The following is a 13,037-nucleotide window of genomic DNA, read 5'->3' on the forward strand; positions in this document are numbered from 1 at the left end:
TTTCCCATAGAGCTAGTTTCTCATTCAAGCTTGTTTCTCCTAGGTCCTCGACTATGCATATAAACACAACCTGGCCTCCTGCTATCCAGAGCCCAAGGACAAGGAGGCTTTTGTAAGATCTCTGATCTACACTCCAGACTATGACTCCTTCACACTAGACACCTACACTTGGCCTAAGGAAGCTATGAATGTCCAGAAGGTCTGATGCACTCTCTGGGACTTATTTGGGCTGGATGAAGAAATACAATATAAACGTTCCATAATGGCCAGCCTTGTCACCATGGTTATTTTTTGTTTGTCATTTGTTTTACTTTGTGTGTTCTGCGGAGGTGCTGAGGCATGCAGCGGATGTCAGCTTTGTTCCTGAAGGCCCTGGGAGCGCTTTTTCCTATAAAACTTCTCTGAATTCTCTCCAAATGGTTCTTTTACTGTTAATTGCTATTATCAAAGCCTTGTGGGAAATTCTGCTTAGAAACGCACCTTTGTAGAGCTCAAGGTCTAGATTGAACTCAAGTCCTTTTCCATACGCAAGGAAGTGCTGTGTCCGTGGAAGATGCTCATAGGGAAGTCACGGAGCTCCAGGAAGAAAGGATGCTTCCCATGAGAGCAGTGTTTGTGCACTGCCCGTGACTAAAGGGCGGATTCGTCATAGGCACTCAGGGAATGTAAGCAAAGCCACCTGCCAGAAAATGTGGTCCACCCGTCAGGGAGTGAATTCATTTCAGAAGAATACATTGCCTTCAAGGCTCAGTAGAGTGTGGGTTGGGGCTGAGTGGCCAGAGGCTCATCAAGAAGGGTCCCTGCCCTTTGAGTTGTTGAGTACTGTACATTTTATGTTGTCATTACTAAAGGGAAAGATAGAGAAATATGGATGAGAAGAATGAGGAGAAAGAGGAGCAAAGAGCGTGAGCACCACGGGGAAGGCGTTGATTTGATTTGTAAGGAAGACTTGATTTAACTAATGTTCCAGGCCTGGGATACACTCTCCCCTCCATCCTTCACCCTCAAGTAATGGAGCAATTCAAATTTCTGGTGGAGGTGACGTTTAGTGAAAACCTTTACCTCCCCCGTTTTCATGACTGCACACATGCATAGCAAACAGTAAAGAAAGACTTGGAGCCCCTGCTTGGCCTGTTTGGGATAGCCAGTCTCCTTTGCCTGTATAAATCACACTTTGAGAAACTTACCCCTGGAGCCACCTCACCAGGATTCCCGCTGCAGATAATGCTCTATTTGACTGTCCCTCGGTGCAGTCCAGGTAAACTCCTAAGCGCCACGAAGAGTGTCTGGCAGAGTCATGAATCAGTCATCTCTTGTTCAGGTCTTATTCTTCCAGCATCGGCTTCCTTGGTGCTAGAACTTAATCAACAATGTCCCCAAAGTGTAGACCTAAATATAAAAACTAACACTCCACGTTTCTGGAAGAGAACAGATCAATGAGTCCTTGTGAAGACTCACCAGTAAATCTCTAATGGCAATCTCATATCTAATGCCTGTGTCCTGGGGGATACAGTTGCAAACGATAGAAGAAACTGGCTAAGATTTCCAAAGTTCTGATCTATTGCATCAGCCCCACACGGCCACCAATGGCCTGGTTAGACTTCTCATTTCCACAGGAGAAACCATCTGCCTGGACCCAAACTCCTCCTTTCTGTCCCATGCCCAGAATCAGTAAGGGCACCCGTACAAGAAAATGGCTTCTTCCATCCGAAAGGCTCGCTCCATGGAACACCTCTACAGCTGGTTCATATTCCTCTCCTAGCTCTCATAGCTCTCCTAATGCATGACTTTTGGAATGTCTTCATGTGCCCTTAATTGTTGCAGATCGTGTCTTGGGGTTCCATCATCTACCACATACCATGTAGAGAAGCAGAAGACTCTAGACATAGATTTTCAAAATCCCAAATGTGTTCCTAATAGCACTAATTATGGTCAGAGAACCTGTTATGACTTGTTGAAATAGATTTCAGTTTGCTGGGAAATCTATTTTTTTTCAAATGCTATTGCCAAATTTTAAAAACAAAAAAGTTCACATCTTCTTAAAAAGAATATGTGCACCAACATGGTAGAATGCAATATCCTTTGTATGGGGATTTTTATTTTATTTTACTCAATTCCACATATTATTATTTTTTTCTCTACTCAGCCTATATCTGAAAGATAATTTTTTCCTTGCAGTTTTGACCATATCTATTTTACATATTTTGATCCAGTGTTATTAGGTACATGAAGTTTAGAATTGTGATCATTTACAGTGAACTCAAATCTGTGAAACTTTGTAATTTTCTTAATAATGTATTTGTTCTGTGATAACATCTTGGAAGTCTCCCTTGCCCTTTTTTATTTATTTAGATTTTGAAACTTATATCGTACCTGGTGATGACAGGCGCTCTCCAGTTATTTCTGCCACACAACTTAAAGCACTCTTTCCTAGAGCGAAAATGTGGTTAGTTTAACATAAAAACAAAGGATCGTTTTATCAATTTTATAATAAAATAATTATCAAGAACCCTAATTTTAACTCACATAATTTTAAAAACAAAAAGATTTTCCAGGTGGTGGTGCAATGCACCTTTAATCCCAACTCGGGAGGCGGAAGCAGGCAGATATCTGTGAGGTCGAGGCCAGTCTGGTCTACAAATCAAGTTTACAGTCAAGGAAACAGAGAAACAATGTCTTGAAGAAAAAACATAAATTATTAAATGTCCCATTGATTAGTAGAAACTAATCCCATTTTGGTTGCGAAAACAGAGGGAAAATATACTTTCAACCAAAGTAATAGGTAGTAAGCAATTGCTAATGTTTGGCAAAAAAAAAAAAATCAGGAGCTTCAGAAATTGGATAATAGCACTGTTTTAGCCACAAAGGCAACACATCTCTGCTTTTTATAAAATACCAGGGGTTAGAGATGGCTCAGTAGGTAATGTGCCTGCCATGCAAGCATAAGGACCTGAGTTCAATCCCTAGAGACTATTAACAAAAAACAAAACAAAAAAGCTGAGTGGTGGGATGTATTTGTAATCCCAGGTGTGGGGAAACAGAGATGCGATCCCCAGGGCTCGCTGACCAACCAGCCCAGCTCAGTTGGCAAGCACCTGGTAAAGGTTGAGAGACCCTATTTCAAAACACTGACTAGGAGAGCGACTGAGGAAGCCACTTGCCATCTGAGGTTAACCTCTGGCACGCGCGCGCGCGCACACACACACACACACACATTCACATGCACACTTACAAAATGCTTACTAAATTACAAGCCCTATGTCCTACACAATATTCTGCTTCCTGGTCTCTCCCGTCCTGTCTTCAGCCCTCCTCCTTCGATTGGTATGCCAAACACAAACATATATGACAAGACATTAAACACACGCTGCTTCAGTACAAATGGCTCTTGTCTGAGCTTCTACCGAAGCTGGCTATTCCAAGCAGAAGTTTCAAAACAGCATAAAATGAGCTTTACGGAAATGCATTCATCACTGTGAAACTTAAAATCTCACAGAAGCAACCGCCGCAGACTTGATGTCTACCAGCGCAGATGCGGGGAGGTGAACGCCGAAGAGCATGCAAAGAGGAGCTCTATCCTGACAAGGTCTGAAATGGCTGGATAAACAACATAAGCTCTGGAATGATGTTTAGAGTGTTTTAGAATTTTAATTCTGTATTACTAAACATAGACAAGTCCTGGGTTGTGTCTTGGCAGCCCCATGCTGGCCTTGAACTCACTCTGTAGCCAAGGATAGCTTTGAAACCTTCATTGTACGGCCTCCACCTTCCAGGAGCTCAGATTCCAGCTGTGTATAGTCCTCTACTCCATACAGTACCGGGGACGGAACCCAGGGCTTCCTTATGCTAAGCAAGCACTCTCCCGTCCCAAGCAACACCCCTGGCCTCTGATGCTCATTCTCCCCATCCCTTCCCTGCTTGCCACGTTTATTACATGTATTGTTTGTATGTGTGCATCACCATACCACAAACGTGTGGAGAACAGTCCTCCCCTTCTGCAGGGTAGGTCCTAGGGATCAAACCTAGTTCCTCAGGCTTGGCAACAGGTGCCTTCACCCATAGAGCAGTGGGCATTTAATAGGTTATTAAATGAAAACTTTGGTGCTAGGATTGGGGATACTTTCTTACAAGTGGTTGATCAGGGCGGTCCCAAAGAACTCCCAAGGCAACACAAGCTATCATCTTAGCTCTTGATTTCCCGCTACAGTGAGATGGTAAGTGTATCGGCGTAAACGAATGCAGACAGATTGTAAAAATATATATACAGCTTTAATGGCAAAATAGACTTAGAGAACCACCGTTCCCGCGGAGACCAGGAAAGCAGAAGAAGCGGCTGGGAGCACGCTCGCCAAATTTATAGGCAAACATTAGCCCGAGGCGAACACGCCCCCTAAGGGGTGGGACTTATACCTACATCTCCCCTTTTTGTCTAAATAAGACAGAACTAAACCAAATACAACTATATACAATAATAACAAATAATAAATATAACAAACAATATTGAGAACAAAAGTTTTGCTAAACATTCTATCTCAAGGAGTCTAAATAATGTAGAGAGTAACTATAATTATATAATCTTCAACTCCATCAAAGATCTCAGAAGGGAATAAATATTACTTAACAAACGAGATATATCCAAAATGTGCAACAATTGACAGAGACAACTGACTACCTGGGCAATCACCCAAAGTCTCGTTTGCAATGTTGAGTCAACCAATTTTGGCTAAGGCCTAACGTAACTGACAAACCATTATTAAAGGCAAGGAACTTTTCAAAACTATCTTACCCTGTCTTGGCAGGATATGACAGTCCTGTTTTATCCATTGATGCACGCTCTGTATCTCTGTCAGTGGTTGAGGTATGGGCATTTCTTTGCCCAAAGGCCAGTTCTGCCAAATAGAAAGGCTCCAGATGGAGTGTCTTTGGTGCTCAACATTCTCTCGGGAATAGAGCGGTGTTGCCAGGAGCAATTGTGTCTCACTATCACGAAACTCTGAGTTAAATTAAAGGCCATTTTCTACAGCTCTGTGAAGAGATTGAAGATTATCTATCTATACTGAGTATAATCTCTATATATCTAGAGAACCTGATTAGTCTAATTATAAATGACAAACTTAGATGACTATTTATCTATATAATTCTCAATATCTATCTAACTTAAAGACTAAGACAAAAAACAACTGTGTAACAAATGAGGATAATGACCTCCAAATATAAAAACTGTACAAATATACATTGCAATATGGTAAATATATATCAATATACAAACATTATATAAGTATCTTAATCAGAGGTAGAAATGTACACTGCAATATGGTAAATATATACAATATACATTTATCAATACAATATATGTCAATACATAAAAAATGTTTTAAACATGCATGCATACAATAGTCAATATAATTTAACTTTGTATCAATATACAAGAATCGATACCAATATATTTGTCTAAAAGCAGTAACTCACAATTATAAATCTATTATCCCATCATTCCCTCTTTTTTTTTTTCAAAATGATCCCTGAGCTTATAAAATTCCTCCCCCAACCTCCCAACCCCTAAATGATGTCCCTAAACCCAGGGGCAAACTTTACTTGGAGAGGGGATGTCGTCCTCTAGAATTACATCCAGTTGTCATGGGGGCGACGTTCTTTCTGGGGGATCCTGTGAAAGTAAAATGATGGTTAAATTTCAAGATCAATGTCTTTTAAAATTGCAAATAGTCTCTGAGTATTTTGTGGAGGTCTGGCCAGAATGTTGTACAAGATGTGCACCATTTCAGCTAACCAAGTTGGGATCGTCTTGTGCAGCTGGTATCCAAAACAGGTCTTGTAGTAGCGCTATCAGTATCATGACGTCATATCAACCAGGTAGAGTTGTTGTTGTGGGGCCCCATCTTCTTCCTGGAAACTTCAAATGTCACTTCAAGAAAAACTCATTGTTCATTGTGAAAAACTTAAACATTAATCATATAGACATATATAGACATATATATATATATATATATATATATATTCAATGAAAGGCATGATAGATATATTCAATGAAAAGTATGATAGATATGAAGAAAAGCAAAGATGTTTTCTAAACTCATATTTATTTCTGTCCCATATCATGGCTCTTGACATGAGACAGAAACTCCAGAAACTCTGGGTTTTTCTCTTACTAACAGGCTTGGAATTGGAGAGGGACTGAGCCAGAGTCCAACTTCAAAACCAGCTCTACATATTTATAAAGAAATGTTTAATAAGACATATATATATATAAATTAATACTTACAAAATGTGTCCATCCATCAGTAATTAAATATTCAGGGTCCCTTAATTTCTTTGAAGATGAGTATTTTCCTGTGGAGATAAGAAAAGAACCCTGCCTCCAACCTATCTGTATTTCTTACCATCAGTATGATCGCCATCCTTATGAAAGAATTGTTATTTATCTTTTCCAAGTGGCTTCTCTTCTTCAAACCAAACCTTTATTAATTTTGACAGTATCCACAATTTTTCCTCACCTGTGGAGATAAGAGCAAAACCCCTTCCCCAACGTAGCACATCTCCTGGCTTCCATTGTGAGGTCAGCACATCCTTGAAATAAACTGGTTGATTTAGTTCAGTAGACTTTTCCATTATCCAATGTCTTTCTGCAGCTGTTGTTCCCTTCTCGTTAGCGTTGAGAAAATTCAAGGTTAACAAAGCATTATGTAACCTATTTCTGGGGGTATTTTCCACCCCTTTCTGTTTGTTCAACATATCCTTTATAGTTCAATTTGATCTTTCTATGACTGCTTGACCTGTAGGATTGTATGGTATACCTGTAACATGCTTGATATTGTAATAATCAAACAACCGTTTCATTTTCCTAGAGACATAAGCAGGACCATTATCCATCTTTATTTGTGTAGGTATACCCATGATAGCCATGACTTCTAATAAATGAGTGATTACTGAATCAGCTTTTTCTGAACTTAAAGCAGTTGCCCACTGAAAGCCTGAATAAGTGTCAATGGTGTGATGAACATATTTTAATTTGCCAAATTCTGCAAAGTGGAACACATCCATCTGCCAGATTTCATTCCTTTGGGTGCCCTTTGGATTAGCCCCTGCAGGCAGTGGCGTTTGGTTATAGAAAGAGCAAGTAGGGCATTTCTTTACAATCTCCTTAGCTTGTTGCCATGTAATTGAAAACTCTTTCTTCAAACCTTTGCTATTAACATGATGTTTTTTTATGAAATTCAGAGGCTTATAGCACACTACCAATCAATAATTGATCAATTTCTGCATTACCTTGTGCTAGAGGACCTGGCAGATCTATATGGGATCGGATGTGTGTTATGTACATAGGGCAAAGCCTGTTCCTGATCAAATCTTGAACCTGGAGAAACAATGAGGTTAGTTCAGTATCATCAGGTATAAATTCAGCAGTTTCAATATGTAAATTAACTCTTTCTGCGTATTGTGAATCTGTAACTATATTAATAGGTTCTTTAAAATCCCTTAGCACCATAAGAATGGCATATAATTCCGCCTTCTGGACAGAATTATACGGACTTTGTTTCACCTTACCCAAGTCTTCTGATTTGTAACCTGCCTTCCCTGATTTATTGGCATCAGTATAGAATGTACGGGCTCCAGCTCCAGTTATTGGAGCATCACGGACGATTCGAGGAAGAATCCAAGAAGTTCTCTTTATGAAGTTAAGCCTCTTGCTTTTTGGATAGTTGTTATTAATGTCTCCCAAAAAATTAGCACAAGCTCTTTGCCATGGTTCATTATCTTCCCATAATTTCTTTAGTTCATCAGCAGTGAAAGGCAATATAATTTCTGCTGGGTCTATGCCTGCTAGTTGACAAAGTCTCAGCTTGCCTTTTATAATTAACTCAGAGACTTTTTCCACATAAGTTTTCAGTTTCTTACTTGGTTTATGTGGTAAAAAGATCCATTCCAAAATAATATCATCTCTCTGCATTAAAATTCCTGTAGGAGAAATTTTTGATGGTAGTATGACGAGAATACAATCGAGCTCTGGATTCACCCTGTCCACATGTGCCTGTTGTAATTTTTCCTCAATCATTGTCAGTTCCTTTTCTGCGTCAGCTGTTAATTCTCTGGGACTGTTTAAATCTTTATCACCATCCAAGGTTTTGTTCAAATGAATTATTAGATCAGGTGTTATTCCAATAGCTGGTCATAGACTGGAAATGTCTCCTAACAGTCTTTGAAAGTCATTAAGAGTCCGTAGGCGATCTCTCCTAATTTGTGCTTTTTGTGTCTTAATTTTTTGCAAACCTATTCTATAACCTAAATAATTAACAGAATCTCCCTTCTGAATCTTTTCAGGAGTGATTTGCAATCCCCATTTAGGTAAAAGTGTCTTTATTTCTTCAAACAGTCTGTTCAAAGTATCCATGTTTGAATCGGATAACAAGATGTCGTCCATGTAATGGTATACTATAGATTTGGGAAATGTCTTGCGTATTATTTGTAATGGTTGGTTCACAAAATATTGGCACGGGGGGGGGGCTATTTAACATACCCTGGGGGAGAACGGTCCAGTGGTACCTCCTCGAAGGTTGAGAATTGTTATAAGTAGGCACTGTGAAGGCAAATTTTTCTCTATCTCCTTTTTGCAAAGGTATAGTGAAAAAACAATCCTTTAAATCAATAACTATGAGAGGCCATCCTTTTGGTAATAAAGAGGGCAAAGGAATTCCAGATTGCAGAGGGCCCATAGGTTGAATAACCTTGTTGATGGCCCTGAGATCTGTCACCATTCTCCATTTACCTGATTTTTTCTTAACCACAAATACAGGAGAATTCCAAGGGCTGGTAGATTCTTCTATATGTCCAGCATCTAATTGTTCTTGTACCAGCTGTTCTAAAGCCTGTAACTTTTCCTCAGCTAAAGGCCATTGCTTTGTCCATATTGGTTTTTCAGTCAACCATTTTAGAGGCAAGGCTGTTGGTATCTCTGAAGGGACATCAATTGCTTGTTCTTGTACAGCCCGAATGGCCGGTTTTCTCCGTTTGTAATATCTTTTAATATTATTCTCAGAAATATAGGCTCTAGATTTAGCAGGAATGTTAATTTCGGTATTCCATTGTTGTAATAGGTCACGACCCCATAAATTCATTGCAATATTGGCTACATATGGCTTTAATTTTCCTATTTGTCCCTCTGGCCCTATACATTCAACCCATCTCGTGCTCTGCCTTACTCGAGATAGGGTTCCAATTCCCAGGAGCTGAATATTTACATTCTGAAGAGGCCAATACGGATGCCAAGATTCTGAGGTAATGATACTTACATCAGCACCTGTGTCCAGCAGGCCAGTAATAAAAATGCCATTTACACACACTCTCAGTTTAGGTCTTTGATCATTTATAGAAGTTTGCCAAAACACACGTAACTTATCTTTCTGATCATTATTGCTTGTAACAGTAGGCATGGGGCTTCCTAATTGTCCTGACGAGGCATGTTCTCTGCAGAAACTGGAAATGACTGAACCACGTTTGCCATGGGGGCCTATGAGGTGACCCCTCTCACGTTTCCCGTCTGTATTAGGTTGCCTTGTCTATCTCTTGTAGACCTGCATTCATTCGTCCAATGTCTGCCTTTTCCACATCTTCTACATAAACCTGAAGACTGAGTCCTCCTATTTCTGTTATTTCTAGAAGATGCATTATTATTATTATTTCTGAAAGATGCATTATTATTATTATTATTATTATTATTATTATTTCTGAAAATCCGTTGTCTACAATTCTTTTTCATATGACCTATTTTTCCACAATTAAAACATTTGGTATTCTGGTGTCTCCTTTTACCATTGGAAATTGCTTCTTCTACCCATGCTTCAGTGCCATAATCAAATGTATCAACATTGAGTGTATGCAAGACCCATTCTTCCAAGGGCGCTGATCTGAGCTTTAAAGACCCCAAAATCCTTTTGCATTCCACATTTGCATGTTCATAAGCCAAAGACTCAATCATTATACATCTTGCTTCTGGGTCAGATATCCCTATTTGTTCAGCCTTAGTTAATTTTTGTAAAAAGTCACTAAAGTGTTCTCTCTGACCCTGTTTAACTCTGACAAATGATTCCATTCTCTGTCCTGGGTCTTGTACCCTGTCCCAAGCCCTTAAGGCTGCTGTAGTACACATGGAGAGTGTGTTTTTATCCAAATTAGCTTGTTCCTGAGGGTTGGAAAAGAGCCCTTCACCTAGAATTTTATCTAGGGAAATGTCAATTCCCTTCGCTTTTTCCTGCTGTTCTAAAAGTCTAGCCTTTTGCCTGAATAAGCATTTCCATTTCAATTGCGGTCCACTCTCGAGTACCGCAGAGCTCAGCTGGAGCCAGTCCGAGGGGGTTGCTCTGCTTGTCGTGGCCCAAGATCTTAGCATCTCTTTAACAAAAGAGGCTTGCATCCCAAAAGTCATGACAGCATGTTTAATTTCCTTGAGGTCATTCATACGGACAGGCTCCCATGTATCCTCCTTGATGACCCTAGGGTTTCTGGAACCAATCACCTTCTTTGTTGTTATTACTGGAAAGGCCAGTAGAGCTGTAGGTAGAGCTTTGTGGAAATTGTCCCGGAGAGATTTACCCACAGATGTAGTTAAAATTTGCCTTTCTACCCTTTGTTCTTCTTCGTCAGAATTTAGAAATTCCTCAATCTTTTCAATTCTATTCACCATTGCCTTCTGCAATGTCTGAATCTCCTGTCCAGAATTATGTTCCAAAGCCTTCACTGAGGATTCTAAAGTATGAAGTTTGTCCATTAGAGATAACATCTCATCTTTGGACATAATTTTTATGGCATAAACCGTGCCTTCTTATATTGACAATCTTTCTGCCAATCTGTCATAAGCTTTAGACAAAATCCGATTGTCACATTCAGCAGTTTTGATTCTCTCAGTTAATGTTTCAGTTCCTACAGAAAGGGACTGAAGCTTACGATCCAAATCAGCTGTTCCCTCTTCCATAGTAATGAATTTCTCCTTAACATCAGCTTGGAGAACGTCAAACTGATTCTTGAGAAGATTCTTGTCATTCTCAATTGTTTTTAAGTGTTCAATCCCTGCCTTAAGAATCCTGGATTCGTCTTGTAAAGGCTTTATCATATTTCTATTATCAAACCATTTAGTGCCAATGAAAACTACGAATCTCAGAAGGATCCATAGATGTGGGGTGATAGACACCTCTTGTAAAATCTCCCACATGGTACAATTAAAAAAAGCTGTTAAATTCTTGAACAGTAACATGTTCAGACATTTTATTTATAAAAGAAAAATTTTTTACCTGCAATGATCGGTTCCTGCCAGTGGTGGTCTCTGTGTTTTTGGAGCCTGTCCTAGAACTAGCTCTTGTAGAGCAGGCTGGCCTCGAACTCACAGAGATCTGCCTGCCTCAGCTTCCCAAGTGCTGGGATTAAAGGCGTGCACCACCACCGCCTGGCCGGCCTTGAACTCACAGAGATCCACCTGCCTCTGCCTCCCAAGTGCTGGTGTCAAAGGCGTGTGCCACCACTGCCTGGCCAAGTCACTTTGTATCAGACCCAATCTGCCGCTGTGGCAGCTTTTGTTGCAAAACCGCAGGTACTTGAGCTTCTGCTAATTCAGGCAGTGGGGTTCCGCTGCAAACTTAGCCAAGACAGGCAGAATGGGCCTGTGTGACCAAGTGTGTCTCGGACTCGGCACTGGGACCGGAGTCAGGAACTAAAAAACAGCACCCAGGAGGGTGCTGTGTTAGCTAGCGGGCTACCCGCTTGAGTCGGGGGCAAAATAGCCCGACGTTGGACGCCAAAATGTATCGGCATAAACGAATGCAGACAGATTGTAAAAATATATATACAGCTTTAATGGAGAAATAGACTTACAGAACCACCATTCCAGTGGAGACCAGGAAAGCAGAAGAAGCGGCTGGGAGCACGTTCACGGAATTTATAGGCAAACATTAGCCCGAGGCGAACACACCCCCTAAGGGGCGGGACTTATCCCTACAGGTAAGACTCCCATTGCTAAAATACAGTACACTTTAGATGCAGGGTATAGTGGATGAAATTAAACTGGAATTGACCTGAAATTTTTCTGTCAAAAGATGGCCTGCAGATTACTTAAGAGAAAACAGTCAGCATTGGACCGTGCACAACATAACAGCAACCTGCATGGCAATTTGTGCCAACTGGCCCAATGGTGGCGTAACTATTGTGGGTCACCAGCTTCCTTCTGAATAGATCTGAGGCCTGTGCCACAGGCAGAATTTCATGCTTGATGCTATAAACCTGGTCAAAAGGCAATCATAGCCATGAGGGGAACCTCCTGCTGCAGCTTTGTTATGTGGTCAGTGCTGTCGAATTGCCTTCCAAATGTTTGTGTTTATACCTTTAGAGCCACTCTCAACGTTGGTCAGAGAAGCTTCTTTTTGCAATGAACAGCATCAATGATCAACATGATGAGAATGTTATTATCAATAAAAAACAAAGGAGGACATAAGGTTGGGATGGATGTGGGGTAGGATGCAGCGGGGAAATGGGATAAAAATAGTGATAGATGCATCTAATCAAAAAAAATTATATAAATGCATAAAATTTTCAAAGAATAAATAAAAACGTATTTTAAAAGTTTAGACTTGGGGAGGGGATATATGTACCATTATAAATTGTCATGCATACTCAGCACTTCGAAATATTTGTTAAAATGTATTTATTACAGGTGGGAAAATTGAACATTTCTAAAAGAAGTCACAGAGCTGGGTCAGCACCCCTCAGATCCAGCAAGAAGTTGGGTCCCTCCCAGTCCCTATAGCAAAAGGACTCTAGGTTAAGAATTATTTAGACACCAGCACCGTTATTGGAGCCAAGTTCAGGGAATACGCAGGGATGAGAGGAAGGCGGGACACTAAGGAAATAATAGACATGAATTCAAGAAAGGGTTTGAAAACACTCAGTTTTTTCCTCCGAGGTACAAATATACACACTCTAAATATTCATCCACTCCAAACAAACGTTCCTGAGTACGTAGGTTCAAACTTTGAGTT

At 40.3% G+C, this 13,037-nt stretch overlaps 1 protein-coding gene across 2 annotated transcripts in view; it reads left to right on the forward strand.

Moving 5' to 3' along the window:
* The window catches only part of Me3 (malic enzyme 3), a 154,755-nt gene extending 154,344 nt beyond the window's left edge, over positions 1-411 (forward strand). For both annotated transcript variants that reach the window (XM_041654647.1, XM_041654638.1), the window contains one exon: positions 44-411. In XM_041654647.1, coding sequence (XP_041510581.1) covers positions 44-205 — 162 coding nt within the window. In that variant the 3' untranslated portion in view covers positions 206-411. The remainder of the gene's footprint in view (positions 1-43) is intronic.
* The last annotated feature ends 12,626 nt before the right edge of the window (positions 412-13,037 follow it).

This window comes from Microtus oregoni, unplaced genomic scaffold (genome assembly GCF_018167655.1).
Source record: "Microtus oregoni isolate MIOR12 unplaced genomic scaffold, Mior012 000000F_ref0000247, whole genome shotgun sequence".
Classification (NCBI taxonomy): Eukaryota; Metazoa; Chordata; class Mammalia; order Rodentia; family Cricetidae; genus Microtus; species Microtus oregoni.